Raw genomic sequence first — 18,592 nt, 5'->3', positions numbered from 1 at the left:
CAATTTTTACACCTACAAATTGCATTGTACATTATAGAGTTTGAACTTTGGTATGGGCAAGAGTCTTGCTATTAAACTCTACCTGCCAGTGAACAAGTGCTTACTGCCAACTGCTACCTCATGCATACCTGCAACTTCACAAAGTTGCCAACACACCTCATGTCACAAGACAATGTCTCTTTCCTTCCATCCATATCTTCTTGCAATGCCTGCCCCTTTTATATAATAATTTGTATACTAGACCTTAACATTATAGTAAGTATAAACTTGTAGTTGTTGCAAGGAATAAGCACATCTTATCTGTAGGATACTACTTGTGTGGACCAAGCTAGAAGAAAAATAGGGGAGCCACTTATTTGAGTGGAACACCTCTAGATGGCCTTATTCCATTCACCTAATTCAACGTACTGACAGTAATGCTACAAATATTATGTCTCCTTGAAAAATAATGAATATGCTTGAAGCAAACCTGTAATCCATATCAAGTACAGAATATCATAAGCTGCCTCTAGCAGACAAGTTTTGGTTCTGAAGGCAATTCAATAACAATTTAACAAATTCATTAATGACGCTTGCAAAATTTAGACAGGACAATCCAATCAGTATAGAATTCAGAAATCCCTTTTTATTCCCAATACAGAGATACAGGCTATAAGCCTATAAGAGTTCCAGCCCCACTGAAATATTCTGAAAAATGGACAATGAAGAATCAATAAAAGAAATCCATGCAATTGCTTAAATATTAAAACCAACACTGATCTTTAGTTCTGGTCTATATCTGGAACCACGACAGTTAATCAATCTCCAAGATAAATAGTACTCCAAACGCACAAAGCTTAGGCTTGTATTATACACATGCACACGAATACTCACACCACTATCTTGAAACCTTAAATGCTCTCCAAACCCTGACAATATTTGTTAAAAAAGACTAAATAGAAAGAAGCTGCTCCTCAAGCTAATAAATAACTTGATTTGAGCCATTTCAACTAGACAACCAAACATTTCTACCAAAGGCTAAATAAATACCTTCACTCTCATAACCGCAATGAAGTAAAGCAACCTTCTTGAAAATAGAACTCCTGCGGAATTCTGGCCCCTTCTGTTGACCAGCCAAATCAGCAACTAGGGACCAAACATTTCCATGGCTATGATAGCACCAGGGAACCTTTATGTAGACAATGAATCCACCCAGATCCTCATCTCCCATGTTTTCTGCCATTCCCATTTAACAAGGGGCGATCTGAATCAATACTAAGATCTTTGGTAGAATTAAGTGACCTGTCCAATTTCAAAGGTCCTGTAAGTCCTTTTACACTAGGATTTATATGGGAGAAAGCATGGTTTTTATTGGGCTTAATTTGGCCTGCTTCACCATCTGTTAATGGAAACGAAAGCCTTTTCTTTGCAGATGCAATAGAATCTTTGTCTGATGTTCCAGGCCTCTGCTTTGGTGTGCTGTATGATCTTGACTTTGCTTTGGCAGACTCTGTAGGAGCCATGTAGCTGGGAACAGCTGGAGAGCTAGCAAGGCTTTCATCATCCCTGATAGAAGAACCTGCCACACTGTAACGAGAGCAGTGTCTGGGCCTTTCAGACCTCAAGCTAGTGATACTCCTCACATCTTCCTCTGTTGTCTGAATGCTACGAGGACTAGAGTTGCGTATTCTGCTAGGGATAGACAATTTCGAGTTTGGAGTGAAAGGAGACTGGGATCCTGCAGGCTTAGATATTTTCGGCGCTCCTCTGAAAGAAGCACGAGTAGGCATCTCCACATTAGGTTGGCCTGATCCCTTGCCTGCACTTGCAGCTTGTCTTACAACATCTCCTATGCTTTGATCCAGGCTTTTCACTGACATAACTTCAGGGGCTTCCTTCTCCCAGGGCCGTGCTGCCATCCAGCGTTCTAGCCAGCTCCATCCCCAATTTGGCTTGTTTGGGTCAATTTCCATCAGCATAGGATGAGCTGCTCCTCGTGTGCTTTTCAACGACTAGAAAGCCAACAAGAAAAAGAAAGAGATGTCAGGATCTAATGTCTCAGAAAAAGCTAGTCATCAGGACATTAACATTTTAAAAGTTGTTAAACATCCATGCTATAGGAGGCATACCTGATGAGAATATGCGTATGCCAATGCCCTTTCTCGCTTCATGGCTGCTTCTTGCTTGCTTTGCAAACTAGCCTCAATTTCCTCTTTGGATTGCAAGCTGTCATCCCAATCCTTTGCTTCCATCTGTAAAGAGTTGCATTTCAATCAATAACAAAGATACAAGATCAGCTATCAAACTGCAGGCACTGCATAGTATCAGGACACAACATTGTCAACCCCTCTTATGTTTCTATAATATTGGGAAGAAAATTGCCCATTATGATGTTAATTGCTATTTTGATAACGGAATTCACAACCTGCTTGATATTGCTTCTTATGGTTCAATAGGAAAATAATTATAAAATATCCCTTGGTGAGAAATATATCTAGGAAACATCTCCTCTGGATTTAGTAGAGTAGCCAAAATAACTAAATAACCTATGAGGCAAAACCAACACTACCCTTCCAGGAAGGCCAAGAACAATGGGTGGGAATTGAGAAGACATCTGTGTCTTCGTATGGGCAGAGCACTCCAATCAAAAGATAGGATGACCTATTATAAAAATTAGAATATGAACTTATGAACAGTAAAAAAGTGAAAGAGGAGAGAAGATCATGGTGCAGATATTTTATAGTTCGAGACCAATAATATGATCTAGAAACACGATAACATCATTATGCAAGCAGCATGAAAATTTCAGCCAGAGATCACTAACAGCTTGCAATGTTCCACATAAGAAACTCACACTGGCTCGCATGTTCTCAAGTTCTTTTGCATGTTTCTGAAGAATCTGACGCTGAAGAGCCCGATTCTCCTCAGACATTCGAAGCCTCCTTGCACGGACCTGTGATTGGACTCTCACAAGTGCTTGCATGCAGCGGAGTGTGGTTGTTGCTTGGCGTCTTACACTCTGTCCGCGTACCAATGCTTGCAATCTCACTAGACCCTTTAAGGCACGTAAAGCTCTCCGAGCCTGCAATGCAAATTCCAAATCCTTTGATCTATCAATTATTATGATTGAAACTTCAGCAGAAATCAGAAAGATATATCATATTTCTATTCAAATTACTATTAAGAGAGATGTTGCTGGTGAATGTAAATGCTTTGAAGAAGCAATAAAAAATTGAGACAAATGGGCAATAAGACCTTAAAAGATATAACCACAGATATGGCAATGTTTATGAAAATTAGCAGAAGATCCCGCCTTCTAAAACAGCATAAGAGGATCAGACATCACAGGAAATCAAAGCAAACTACTAGAACATATGTTTTCTGAGAACCCACCAAATATGCTCTGAAAGCTGTTTGAATTTTGATGGCTGCACATTCTTCTTTAGATTTGCCTGCATAGCGTGAACGAGCGACATCTGTGAGACGAACAATTTCAGCTGCAGCCTGAGCAGCTGCTACAGCAGCCTCTGCTGCAGCTGCTGTTGCTACTGCTACAGCCAAAGCATGCTTGTTTTGCTCCTGTTCTGCCTCAGCCAACGTTTTGTCCAAAGAGGAGGTTTCCTTCGGAGCTGGAGCTGCAAGGGCAGGAGGGTCTTTATGCTTAAGTTTCCGAAATCCCCATGTCCGCTTCTCCTTTGGAGGTTTCTGAGATAGAAGAGATAGGTATAAGGACTGAAAATCATCTTCTATGACAGAAATCTGCAACAAATGGGCTTATAGAAGAACTTACCGAATTTGATTTCTCTTTTGAATTTGAGGAGAATGCCTTCTTCACAGAACTGAACCAATTTTCCTTCTTCCCCATTTCAGTTGCATCACTCTCCGCAGAGAATCTGTGAAAGACCAGCAAGAAATTTAACTCAGGATATCCAGATTCTCCTTCGATTTATTTCTACAAGGTTTTCTAGCATGGTATTTTCATGAACCCGATAAAGGGTAGGAGAAGATTTAATTATAGCACTAATAAGATGACCAAGTGCATGTAATTAGCTTTTAGGAGACTGGTTCCTGTAACTGTACATATGTCTAATAGGAACGACTGGATAACAACACAGATAAAACACCGAAAAGCATCTCCCATGAAGAAAAGGCTGAAACGAAAGTATTGAGAAACATTTCTAGCACAGACAATTCAAAGACTCCAGTTCCGTTGAAAAGGCCATGTTTCCATAATGTAGGAGTTGCCATCAATTTAATCTTCAAAAGTTGCTTCTCTTGTTATAGAAGGGCGTGATTATATTAAATTTTGAATGGAAGGCAACAAGTAAGTTTTTGCTATGACAAAATGAGGGGAACATTAAACATATTTTAAATGCCTGTTAATGGATATGAAGGATTGCACTTTCTAAAATGTTGGATTAAACTCTCATGAGGACTTTTTACTGGAAGAAGATACCTCTTAAAATCTAATCAGTAGGTTCTAACAGAGTTCAGCAGTGTAATGTCCTAAGTTACTCAAAGTAGCGCGAGAAATACAGTATATGCCAAATATATACGGGTAGCACCAACCCAAAGTATATAAGAGTTGCACAACGTAATCCATCGCAAATGCATCAGAAATGGAGGAACGCGTCCCCATATGCTAAGAAGACACTTTTCATATAATTAAATGTAGATTCTTGTGAGTAAAAATCTCTCCATGTTTATTGATTTCTGGCATCTTTCTCGTGTAGGCCTCAATCCTGGCCCACCTAAAAATTAATTATACTCTGGCCCCTTAGGTTAGCTAGAGGAAAACACCAAACTGTGCTCGAGCATTGTTTCCAACATGACTCATAAGCCAGAATGCACACAAACAATGAAATTCTAATTTCCAGCAATATTCTGAAGAACAAGAATCAAAGGAAGAAAAACAGAAAAAACGGTTCTCGCAGTGCTAGTATGGCTGAGATGCCCTGGACACATCAGGAGAATGGATAAGATCTTAAACCTTTAGAGCCCTTCAAAGAAGAAGATGCGCATTTTATATTTTGCCCTGCAGTAGAAAATTTGCAGGGTATCTTACTATTCGGGAGAATGGGTAATCTGTAAAAGCTTTTCTAGTCTGTTGATAGACTTTTGACAATTTCAATCCGCCAAAATTATTTTGCTTCACAATTATTCACAATCAAATACAGGATCTTGCATAACCACAAACGAAAACGGCAAAGAAAAACACTGGAACATCGATTTCCAACAAAGTCCGAATGATCAAAATGGGGGAAAAGTAATTAGGACACTAGTTTCCAGCTGCAATGGGACAAAATGAGAATGGCTTTTAACAGAATTCTTATGACCAAAAGGCAGTAAAAGTACTACGAGAACGGTTTCCAGGGCAGAGAAAAACATGACGAGAGTGGTTTTCAATTTTTTTCAAGAGGGACCTCATGGACCCAAAGCGAAAAGCAAAATGATCTCCAGAATTCTTCGCAACGAAAGGCCCGGCTCAACAAAATCAGGAGGAGATTATCTTCTACCAGTGGCCAGTGCCTAGTAAGGCACACTCACCTGCCCATATCATCTGGAGAGTGAAAAGAAAAAACAGAAGCAGAAATTGGATTCAAATGAAACCCAGATGACCAAAATCCGGGATGCAATTAGGCGATTGGATCTGCTGTGTAGCCCTCTTATCCAAGTAAAAGAAAGAAACGAGAAACAACTATTTTTCCAATGACACAATAGGTCCGTATCCGCTAGAAAAAGTGGCATTCATAGTGCAATCTAGCTACAATTTTCAGTATAGAACGAAAAGCAACCTGCAACTATAACCCAGATTATGAAAAACACAAATATGTAAATGCCAATAACAACAGTAAACCCAATGAACTGTCAAAAATCATATGCAAACCTCTGTCGTGTCTTGGTTTAGATCCACAGAAGAATGTGATGATTTCTTCCTCAGATCCAAGGGGAGGAGGTAGGGGAATAGATCTGCAAATATAAAAACAGCACCCAAACAACACTAGCAATCTCCTCCTCTCCCCCTCCCCTCCTCTTCTCTCGTCTTCTTCTGCCTGTTCAGCTCGAACCAGTAAATCGACAGTGGCATGTATTCGTAAATCCCTGTTTTGATGCCTCTCCTATTCCCTAACTAAACCAATCCTCTCTGTAAAATGGTGCAACACGTTCTTCCTTTGGGGTCGGTCCCCTGTTCTGTCCCCTCTGTATTTTTATTTATTATGTCCGTTTACAGGCGGGCCTGTCTTTTTTGCATCTCTATAAGTTGGCACCCGGACTCCGATGTTGACCCTCTTTTGCCGTTTGGTGGGCGATGAAGAAGAAAACTGACAGTGAAGATGAGAGGGGGAGATGGATTGCCAGTTTTGTCCAAAATTTCACACAATCTAGCAATGGACAATTAGATTATACTCCATTAACCTTTCGTCCTAACCCAACCTAATCTTTAAATGTCAGCTCTTCCTTCATTTCATTGGCACGCTCCATAACTACTACCTCATAAAAACTTCATGTGTACAGCTGGTGACCTTCAAAGTCACACTCGTTATATATATTTAAATGACAGGGATATAAATATATATATGTAATGATTTCTTAGTTTAAAATAATTTATTTGATATTTTAATAAAACTGAAGTAAAATTAATTTATTATTTTTTCTTATTTTATTATTTTTTACAAACAATTTTTTTAGAAAATAGGTTTTAACTTATTAAAAAAATGATATTTATAAAAAATATATTAATAATAAAAATATTTGAAAATGTTAAATTTATTTTTATATTAAATATAATATTTTATCTATTTAAAAGTTATCATTTTCAAAAAAAACAAACTATAATGATAAATAAGAAAAAAATCAAAATAATTATTTTTTAATTTTAATATTTTCTTATTTTAATTAATGCTTAATATACTTCGGAAAACCAAACGGTGTACTTTAAAAAAAACTATTAGGAAGGAAATGTATAAAATAATGTAAAGTTAATAAACTAATATATTTTCATTTTATTTAATTTATATTAATGGTAGTTAGATAAAGAAAACGTCAAAGGATTTGGAGTGTTTCATTTTATTTAATTTATATTAATTGTAGTTAGATAAATAAAATGTTAAAGGATATTTGGAGTGTTTTGGTAAATAATTAGTTTTGTAATTTTAAGTATATAATATTTATAAAATAATTGTATTGGTGTAATAGTAACAACTTATTTTTGAAGTTATTAATTTAAAAAAATAATAATAATAATAATTAAAAAAAAATTAACTACTCTAGTTATATATATATATATAAACACTTTCAACCTTTTAACTTTTTAATATATAAAATGTTTTTTAATATTTTTTATTTAGGTTAAATTATAAGAAATATTTAGTTTCTTTCATTATAGCATATTATTATTTTAAATACAATAAAAAAAAATAACTATTTTAACTCTATATAGGTAAACACTTTCAACCTTTTAACTTTTTAATATTTTTATTTATATTGAATTATAAGGGATATCTAGTTTCTTTCATTATAATAAATTATTATTTTAAATACAATTAATTATTTTTTTAAAATATATTTTTTATTCATTTAATTGATATTATTATATTAACAATTTAATTATAATTTTAATAATTTTTCTTATTAAAACACATTTATTATTGAAAGGTTTCGGGTTCAATTTTTTCAATACTATGGGGTTCAATTCTTTGGACACTATCAGGCAGGCTTTCGGGTGAATCTGCCTAGTACAAATATCCTAGTACAAATATTTTGTGGGTTAGATGACTATGAACCACATAAAAATAAAGTTATCTATATTACCATGAGCCTCATAGAAAAAAGTTATCAATTTAACTTAAAAGAGATACATCATTTTGGAATTTTTTATGATTTTATTTTATTTTTAAAATAGGAAAAACATTGTGTTAGCTCTAAGGGTTAGCTCAATTGGTTAGCTCAATTGGTTGTTCAATTCTCCCGAGAGGTTAGGCTCATTAATTTGAGTGAGAGTATGGTCCCTAAAAAATCGTTTTGTTGCTTGAAATTATTTTATAAATATATAATTATATTTGTATTATGTAAAACTAAAATTCAATTACCTACTTTTTATTATAATTTTGAATTTTATTTTTTTAATATTTGAAAAATATATATATATATAAATATAATTAGAATAAAAAATTCATTTTTAATATTTGAAAAAAACAAATATATACTACAATTAGAATAAAACTTCTATTTCTAGTTTATTAAATTGAAAGTTGAAATTTTAGGTTTTTTTTAAGGTTGCAGCCTATCTATTAAGCATTATTAAACTTTTTTGGGATAAAAATCGTTCAAAATTTAAAAAAAAAAAAAAAAAAAAAAATTTACTAAAATTACAAATTTGACTTCTGAACTTTCACCATCTAAATACCTTTAAAAAAAATAAAATATTAAAATTCACATATATAATCAAAATCAAGTGAAACAAAAATAAAAATTTAACCCAAAAAAATCCTCAATTTAAGCGCTATCCCATTAAATAAATTCCGTTTTACCGCAAACTCCTTAATAAAAATACATTAAAATATATATATATATATATATAATATGTAATGTCTTGTTACCGGTGTGGTTTTAATGAGATTAAATAGTCAGCTCTTGGACTTCCCCGTAATACTATGTTAATAGTGGTCGGTTCCCATAGACTTCATTTCCTTTATTTGTTTTTGATTATTTATTAAAATAAATCTTTGTTTCCTTATACCCAATTTTATTAAATTCTTTCTCCCTCAACTTGACAGTTGTCTTCCTTTTTCTTCTCATCTTTGCCAGGCTGGCCCACATTTAACAAAGTCACAATGAATGAGGGGCTGCATCATTCCAAATTTTTCCTTTATTTTTTGAAAGGCTAACCCACTCACCCTCCCTTCCTCACCACAATTAGCTATGATCATCTCACACTAACACACTCATTCCCTCGTGGTCATGAGGTGGGGTTGGGTTGGATCTAGTAATTATTATCTCATTTCCTAAATTTAGAAACTTTATGATAAACTAGTAAGGTATTTGATTATAATTTGGAAATGTGTAATTAGTTAGGCCAACCATCTTTACCTGTACGGTGTGTTATAGGTTTTTGTTAGAAATATGTTTGTGTTTTCAAGGGGGTGGCGTATGGTCTATTTTGGTATTTAACGTGAATTGTAAAAATAGTCACAAATGAATTGAAGGCCAAGCTAGTCGTTATGGAAGGTGAGTGACCTAACAAAATTTGCTCCTATGAAGAATAGAAAAGGAGTATTATGTACGCTTTGCTAGGTCAAGCCACATCTAGAATTATTTAAAAGCTTTGGAAAAGATAAAGTGGAGTAGGTGTCATGTCACTTTAGCTATCCAAATTCTGTATATAAAAGCTCTCTAAATTCGATGCACATGCACCTCATAAAATGGTAAATAGTCAAAGGACATGCCTTGAAAACAACTACTCACTGATCAAGTATGGAACCCACCTAAAGGCTGAATTAAATTTAACTTCCATGCTATGTCCAAAGCTTAGGGAAGTAGGTTGTTGGTTAGATAATAGATTATGGATCGGTACTTTGCTCTCCTTATAAATTCTTACTAAATAACATATTATGTTGGGGTTATTGTGTCATTAATGGATAACATATTATATTATATTTTGGTATTTTGTTTTAATAATATTTTAATTAATAGTTAAATAATTTAATTTAATAAGATTTCAAAATATTTTTGTATTAGTTTTGTTTAAGGAATGTAATCTATTTTATTTTCTTATTTGTGAGTGAAAATGAGAGTGTTCATACTTTGTCACTACTATGTTAATATTTGCGAAAAAAACAACTAGTTTATATGCGAATGCCTTATTCTTTTTTAGTGTTGAACAATTAAGCATGAAATCTCAAAGGAGAAAACTCATGTTTTGAATTGTTAGGTCAACTTAGGTTGCACAAGGCCTTAAAAGGCTCGATCAGCTCGATCAAGTAAAGTTAATAACTTTAAGTTCAATATCTTCACATTTGGGGTCAATACTTCATTTAAGTGAGGCCTTGAAAGTCAACCATCCATCTCTTAACCCTTGATTAATGAAGTAATGTCAACCCTTCATCTTCTTTCAACCCTTAGTTAACAAAGAGTTAGGCAAAGTCACCCCTCCATCTCTTTATCAACCCTTAGCTAACAAAGAGAAGTAAACCCTTTCATCTCCTTATAAATCCTCCAGTAACGAAGTGAAGTAAACCCTCCATCTTCTTATGAAGTTTTAGCTGACAAAGCAAAGTCAACTCTCCCCTCTCCCCAACTTTTGATCCATTATTAGTTTGTTTTAAGGTATAGAATTGTGATGCAATATTCCATTGGTCAATGATAGCTTATCAAGTTGGTGAGAGTGGAGAAATATTCAAGCTCCTACAAGAGTTCAAGTCTCACCTAGGATATGTTCATCCATGTTCTTTTCTTTTTTGTGCATAAGTGCTTGTGACAATAATAATAGTTAAGTGTAAGTCCTAAGTAAATTTGGCAAGATAAATATCTCCAATCATGACAATTTAGCCAATGATTTGCTTTCACAATTCCAAGTGCATGTGTTGATATGGGTTCTCTCCTACATTCATTTATAATTGTGAAAGCATTGGAAAAGAGCCCCTTTTAACAAACATGAAACATATCTATGGTTATTTCATCTTCTAATAATATCTCATGGATAATTATGATTTTCATGATTCATGTGTTTATTTAAAATTCTCATTTTTTAAGCCTTGTGTGATTTATCTAAACATCACATTCTCTATATCTATTTTGCAATCTTCATATATTTAGTATGGTGTGCAAGATATTTTATTCATGAGAAATAATTAAAGATGGAAAAGGAAATTCAAATAATTCCATTAACACTTAAACATTATTTAGAACCTTCAAGTTCTAATAAGGCATCCAAAACAAAGTTCTAAAACATTGCAGAAACCCAAGCAAGATAGGGTATCTCTTTTCAATAGTCTTGGTTCAATGACAAAGCATGGAGTCTTTCATATCTCAACCTCCAATAATGTTGAAATTCTTGAGAGAGATATTTTTTCATGAATCATCTTGCCTTTGTAAATAAATTACTTCATATTATTAAAGTCTAATATTAATTTTAAAAAGGACTAGTAAAACAAATACTATCTTCATTAACATATTCTGGAATAAATACGATCTACCTTAACATATTGAAGAAAAAATTTAGAATATTGCAGATTGATTAATTCCATTATATAACTCGTCACTAATTTGTAAGCATATTTTTTTTCTTCACACTATGGGAAAACCTATCATAACTCAATTGTCAAAGTAGTAGTGACGACAATTATTACTAGTGGTTATCCTTGAATGCAAGTTGACTCATTATTGTTATTCAAGGAAAACCACGCCACCTGGAATTACCTGTTGGTGGCCTGTAAGGGGACAGGGTTTCACTCCTGCTAGATGCCTCTGGGTCTTGGGCCGTTAACCTATTTCATTACGTCCGAGGAAAACAAGCTCTTAGCCAAACAAAAACAATTTTAGAGCATACTCCAAACCCAAATTATAAACACATATTAAAAAGGAAAAAGGTTTTAAATAAAATTCCTTTTGTAGTAAATTTTAATGAAGCACTTACTAGGGAAAAGGAGAAATTAAATGTTCAATATCGTACAAAATTTGTGAAAATACTTTAGGATTTTAGGAAATTTAGAAAAATTATATACAACGAGATAGCAACCAGTTTGGTTTGTGATTCATTTAATATCACACAAAATTTGTGAAAAAGCTTTAGGGTTCTAGAAAAATTATATACAACGAGATCGCAACTAGTGTGGTTTGGGAAAGAATCACAAAAGTAGATGTTTAAAAATAAAATTCATGAATGCCTAAAAATCATCATGGAGGATACTTTTAAGTATGAGTACACTAGAAATTGCATTAAGAGGTACAAAGGAACGTCGAAAGGAGAAGTGGGGAGATTGTGGAAGGAAATAATCAAGGGAAATATATGTGGCAATGAAATTTGAGTTTGTATATATCTTCTAAAGAATGGACCAGGAAGTTAAATTCAAGAAGTTAAACTAACATAAATGTCCCAGGACAATAGCAATCCTTGCATGCACAAGGTACATAGCAAAGAAGTTCAATTTCTTTGGGTTTTTTTGAAATGGCATGAAATAAAATTTGAACATGGAAATTATGAGGTATCTATCAGCTAAAGATATCATTGGCACTTGGGAGAAACAATTTCTATCAGCAAGTTGTTGTTAAGATGAGCAAAAATCATACTATAGATAGAATCGTTGTATCGGTGAATGTTGTGAAAGCACTTGTGAAAAGCTCTATGATCGGGACAACGGCGTTTGTGAAAAGCTTTATGATCGGGACAAAGGTGTGCCTTCTAAGAAAGTTTACTTTAGCATCTCTGTGAAAAGGTTGTTGGATGCATATGTCATTTATATACAATAGTCCTTTGCAAAAGGATTGAAATATTAGTTGAGATGGCTCTCCTGGAATCCACAAATGGTTCATCATATTTAACAAGTAAGAAATGAGGCACTTACTCAATTAAATCTATCTCCAAACATTATGGTGCACACTATTATATTTTGTACTCTTAGTTTGAAGAAACAATTTTGTGGCATAGCTCCTTATGTCATTTATGTTGTGTGGTGTTCCTTGTTCATGGAAACATAATATTCACAACAAATGCACGGAAATATTGTGCGAAAAGAAAATAACAAATTTTAAACTTAAATTTTGTATAATATTTTTAGAGAAAATTTAGATAGAAAAATTAATGTTTTTTCTCTATTATTTAAATTTCAGTTATCAAAACTAAATTTAATTAATAAATATATTTAAAAAACTTCAACTAACCTATTTAATTATTAAAAAAAAGTCTAACCAATTAAAAAAAAATTAACTAACTACTTAATGATTAGGATTTCTATACTAAATCATATTATTAACATTTTTAAATTGTATTATTTTATAGTAGAAAATGATGTAGGGGCATCTCTTATTTTATATTTGTGTATTGATTTAATTTAGAAAATTCTAGATTTTGTGGAGACTTCTAGAAATTGTTGGAGATTAAGTAGTTAGGTGATCCAGGTTGATATTGGTGTCCACCCACCTAGATCTCCAATCAGTTTCTTTTGTTTCCTTGTTTATTTTAGTGTTTACTATTTTTAGTAGTTTTTCAGGTCCTGAACTTCTGGAGCAGTTTTAACCCCTTTAGCCATAGGCATGGCCTACAGAAAAACATGTAGTAGTCGAAGAGACCTTTCCAACTATGTATCGTATGCGCCAAACGAAGATAATATGACCAAGTTATGACCCCCGAAAGTTGGCTGCCCAACTAACCCCAACGAGGCCCACAAACTCTTAGTGTTACATCTCCTGGGGTTAGGGTTTGGGTTGTTTAAGGTTTTCTCATGTTTTTCAATAATAAACAGGGCCTTGAGCCTCATTGTAACACAGTTAAGAGGCATGTAGCTACCACATTTCTTCTCAGAGATAAGTTATCAGCGCCCGAGCTAGTCTTATTTCCATTCTATTTGTAAGCATATTTCAGTATTTGATATTAATGAAATGAAGTGTTATTTTCATGAATTATTTTTACTAATTGAACATAATTGTTTATTTATTTTTAAAATTTTAATTATTTATTATTATTTTTATTTAAAGGACTGGTCCCCCTCTAGGGTAATTTTTCCCCTTAGATATAATTTTTAATTATTTGTCTTTAACTAACTATTAATATGAATTATTTTTAGGTAATAATTGAACATAACTGTTTAATTATTTTTAATATTTTAATTATTTTTAGTATTTTTTATCATAATATTATTTAAAGGACTTGTCCTCCTAGGGTAACATTTTTATAAAATAAGGTTTTTGATCCCGGTACCTAGTCAAAAGTAGCTGTTAGTCTTTTTAGCCGTTGGAGGCTTTGCTCTGTCTATTTAACCTGCTAAGTTGGATTTGTTTCTTCAACGTGTCCTGACGATGAACCACACTGGTTGGTTCGAAACGCGTCGACAAATGATGTCTCATGTGACCTTCGCCAAATAATCTTTTGTAAAAGTGTTATTTCTGTTACATCTTTGTATTTATGGTTATACCTGTAATTTGTTGTGTTCCTATTTAAATTCGGATCAGTGGTATCAGAGTGGTCTACTTTTTCTCTGTTTTTCTTTGCATGTCCCCAACGAGTCGGGATATAAGGAGTTAGGGCTTGAACTAGTCGAACCTTTGCAAGATCAGCCTTGCAAATCCTGACGTCCTCCCATGGGGGAAGAAAAGAATGACGAGGGGGCAGGAGATCCTTTCAAAATCTTGCTTGAAGAAGCCCTCGAGTGACAGAGGAACACGATGATGGACAAATTTTCCAGATCCTTCAACGACTACCCAAGGGCGACGCATCTACTTCCAGCAGCTACTCTGGAAGCGCCACACCCTTTAAGGTACAAGTCAACTTTGACATTCCCATATTTGAGGGTCAGATATTTGAGGGTTAAATCTGTTAGAAGGATATCTTTCTATTCATGATTTTTCCAGTGGGGAACTGCTCTTCTCAAAGTCGCCCCTCACGTCATGGACTGGTGGGAAACTTACTGTGAGCAAAAGGATGAAAGTACACCCGCACTATTTTCGGTTGCACCCACTTGGGATTCATTTTGGGACACCATCAAGGAGCAGTACTACCCTGTCGGGAGCTATGAGGATAAATATATAAAGTGGACCACACTGCAATAGGGAAGGGACCAAGACGTGCCAGAGTTTACCAATGTTTTTCATACCCTTCGCACGAAGTTGGGTATCAAGGATTCTTAGAAACATTTGGTACTCAAGGACTCTGACTGCCTACACAGGTACATCCAGGATGAGATGGAGTTCCTAGACTTGGCACATCGTACCGATACGATGTCAAGATCGAGCAGAAGCTTAAATAGGAAAAGGGAGACTTTGGATCTGGGAATCCGAAGCAAGGGAAAGTCGCTCCCAAACCACAGAGCAAAGGGAAAAGCCAAGGCGAGGTGACCCAGGATAACTCGCTGAAACTACAAGCAAAGAACAACGCCACGAAGACAAAGAAGGACACGGGAAAGTGGTGTGAGTTCCATAAGCGCTCCACTCACAACACAAGTGAGTGTCGGGCCAAGCAGTCATTGGTGGTCGAGCTGAAGGCTTCTGAATCTGACGCATGTTCCGACTATGAGTCAGAACCTGATAAGAGGAATGACAAAGGGAAGCAGATCATTGACGCAGAGCCCAGTGTCATTGTTTCCAACACCAAGATCCAGAAGATTGAGCCTGAAGATCCAAAAGAGGCGGAGCACCTATTCCACTCACAAATGTGGGTGAAGGGTTTTTCGCTACAGCTCATTATCGACATCGGGAGCCAAAAGAACCTCATTTCAAAAAAGGTCGTGAAGTGGGTAGGCCTACTAACTACAACACATCCACAGTCGTATACCATCGGGTGGCTTCACCAAGGATGAGATCTCCATGTCAGCCAACAATGTCACCTTCTCTACAACATCAAGCCCTTCACAGATGAGGTACTATGTGATATTGCTCCTCTTGAAGTTTGTGATGTATTATTAGGAAAACCATACTTATGGAAGCAACATGTTGTATATGAGTCTAGACCTCGCTCTATTATTATTTCTTTGGGTACTAATTTATACAGGATACAGGAGGTAGCCCCACCTCCCACCATCTCTTTAATCTCTCCTAAGCAATGCAGTAAAATCATCTCCCAAACTGGGAGATTTGTTTTCTTTCTGATTCGCTCTCAAAGTAAGGGGAAGGTTGTAAGCACAGACATGGTCCCCAGGAAGGGTTCCTTCAAGCAGCAAAAGCAGGTGGATATGGTCAGGGAAGAATATAGGGACTTCTTCTCCTCACCCACAGGGGTACCCTTGCATTTTTAGGTCAAGCATTCAATCGATCTGACTCTCGGAGCACCTCCACCCAACGGGTTGATATATTGTCGTTCCATTCTGGAAAATGAAGAGATCAAGCGGAAAATCCAGGAGTTTTTGCAGAAAGGGGATATTCGACCAAGTTCCTTGCCTTGTGGGACCTCGACCGTACTTGTACAGAAGAAGGATGGGACCCGGAGGCTCTGCATTGATTATCGGGGACTAAACATAATCACTGTTAGGAACATGTATCCAATCCCACACATTGATGACCTGTTGGACCAACTTAAGGGGGCCAAGCATTTCAGCAAGATCGATCTGAAGTTTGGTTATCACCAAGTTCCAATAGATCCCACAGATGTATGGAAGATTGCCTTTAAATCCAAGTAAGGCCTATTTGAATGATTGGTTATGCCCTTCGGGTTGACAAATGCCCCTGCTACATTTACGAGGCTAATGGATGACATATTGCGACCCTTCACCAACTCGTTCGTGGCGGTTTATCTGGACGAAATCCTCATCTTCAGCAAGAGTTGGGAAGAACATTTGCAACACATTCGATAGGTCCTTCAAACCCTTCTGCAGCACAAATTGTTTTCCAACTTGGAGAAATGCACCTTTGGCATGAGCCAGGTCCAATACTTAGGTTACATCATAGATGAGGGTGGCGTGCATGTGGACCCAGCCAAGATCCAAGTCATTCGGGACTGGCCAGCCCCAACCACTCTAACGGATCTTTGCATATTTTTGGGCCTTGCAAATTTCTATCGAAGGTTCGTGTTGGGATTCTCCCATATCACTTGGCCTTTGAGTGAGATTACTAAGGGCGAGGTGAAAGCAAAGTTTTCCTGGTCTGGGTCCCACCAAAAATCATTCGTTTAGTTGAAGCACCACCTCTGCTCTGCATTGGTACTCACACTGCCAAACCTGTAATAGCCATTTGAAATCGAGACAGACACATTAGACTATGTTATTGGTGTAGTCCTCACCCAACACGGGCATCCAGTGCCCTATCATAGTGAGACACTTTTCGATACAATTCGAAAGTACCCCACCTATGATAAAGAGATGTATTCCGTCATGCAGGCTTGCTGATAATGGAAGCACTACATTCTAGGGAAGGAGACGGTCATCCACAATGATCACCGACCTCTTCAGTTTATACAGACACTGGGGAAGTTGCAGAACGATCGCCATCAAAAGTGGTTTACATATCTGCAACAATTCCACCTGAACATTAAATAAAAAAAGGGTAGCATCAATCATTTTGTAGACTTCCTCAGTCAGCCCCCAATTACAGCACTGACTATTGTTCTCAACTCTTATGGTCACAAGACCTTTGGATGGCCGCAACTATAAAAAAATAATCCAGATTACGCCTCCACATACCAGATGCTAGTAGCTGGAAGGAAAGTTCTTGATTTCCACCTCCAGGACACATTATTATGTTACCTGGGCCACCTATGTGTTCCTTCAAGCAAGCGTGCCAAGCTTATTTTGGAGGCACAACACAGTCGAGTAGCATGACACTTTGGTGTGGAGAAAATTGTGGTTGTACTACAAAATTACTTTTATTATCCCAAACTCTGACTGGATGTTGGGAAATATATCAGATCCTACACTGCCTGCGCCATTGCTAAGCCAACCATCAAGAAGCAAAGCTTGTACACTCCTCTGCCTACTCCCAACGAGCCATGGGAATCCATCTCCATGGACTATATGTCTGGTCTCCCTTCTACCAAGCATGGTAATGACTGTGTATTTGTGGTCGTGGACAGATTTTCGAAGATGGTTATATTGGTGGCCTACAGGAGTATCATAGCAGAGGACACTGCCAAACTCTTCTTTGAATGAGTATGGGTACATTTTGGGATCCTACAGACCATTATATCAGATCGAGATAGCAAGTTCTTGAGCACATTTTGGTCAAGCCTCTGGACATTATTAGACAACAAGCTCACCAAATCAACTGCCTTCCATCCCCAGACTGATGGTTAGATGAAGGTCGTCAATAGGATGATAGTGCACATACTCCACATGTACAACTCCAAACATCCTCGAACTAGGGATGAGAGTCTTCCATATGTGTGACACAGTTATAATAGAGCTCTTCATAGCTCGACTGGTCGTAGTCCCTTTCAACCATTATGTCTGATTGATGTTGCCATGCCTCATGCGACTACGCAAACATAATCCACACATGTACTATCCCACACATGTACTATCTGAGGTTGATAAAGCGACTAGATTTATTAAACGCATCCAACACATCTGCCAGTAGGTTCACGACATATTGGAGAAGTCAAATGCCAAGTACAAGCAGCGACATGATCAACATCGGGTGCCACATAAGTTTCAGGTGGGCGACAAAGTCTGGTTGCATTTGCAGAAAGAACGCCTTACCAGAGCCCATCAGAAGCTCATACCACTCCGATATGGTCCTTACACCATTACCAAGGTTGTGGGAGACAATGCTTTTGAGCTCAACATTCCCCCATTCCTTGGCCTACACCTAGTGTTCAATGTGGACCACCTTCGACCATACTTCCCACCATTGTTAGACACATCAGACATTGCAGAACATCTCACACCAACAGAGTTAAACCTAAATTACATGGAACAGGCCACAACTGATCGGATTATGGACACACAGGTCAATAACACTTGCTAGCAAAAGA

General features: G+C 36.3%; 1 protein-coding gene across 1 annotated transcript; it reads right to left on the bottom strand.

Annotated features, from left to right (window-relative positions):
* Window positions 1–605: 605 nt before the first annotated feature.
* LOC149168000 (protein IQ-DOMAIN 3-like) lies at window positions 606–6,405 on the bottom strand. The gene is made up of 6 exons (XM_089433291.1): window positions 5,867–6,405; window positions 3,770–3,872; window positions 3,373–3,684; window positions 2,834–3,061; window positions 2,109–2,231; window positions 606–1,991 (listed from the first exon to the last, which is right to left on the bottom strand). The coding sequence occupies exons 2-6, from the start codon at window positions 3,842–3,844 to the stop codon at window positions 1,200–1,202; spliced, it is 1,530 nt and encodes a 509-aa protein (XP_089289417.1). The 5' UTR covers window positions 3,845–3,872; window positions 5,867–6,405; the 3' UTR covers window positions 606–1,199.
* Window positions 6,406–18,592: the final 12,187 nt, after the last annotated feature.

This window comes from Pinus tabuliformis, chromosome 5_1 (genome assembly GCF_031772625.1).
Source record: "Pinus tabuliformis cultivar Carrire ecotype Pingquan chromosome 5_1, CPIR1, whole genome shotgun sequence".
Lineage (NCBI taxonomy): Eukaryota > Viridiplantae > Streptophyta > Pinopsida > Pinales > Pinaceae > Pinus > Pinus tabuliformis.
This window is presented reverse-complemented; position numbering and strand designations above follow the sequence as displayed.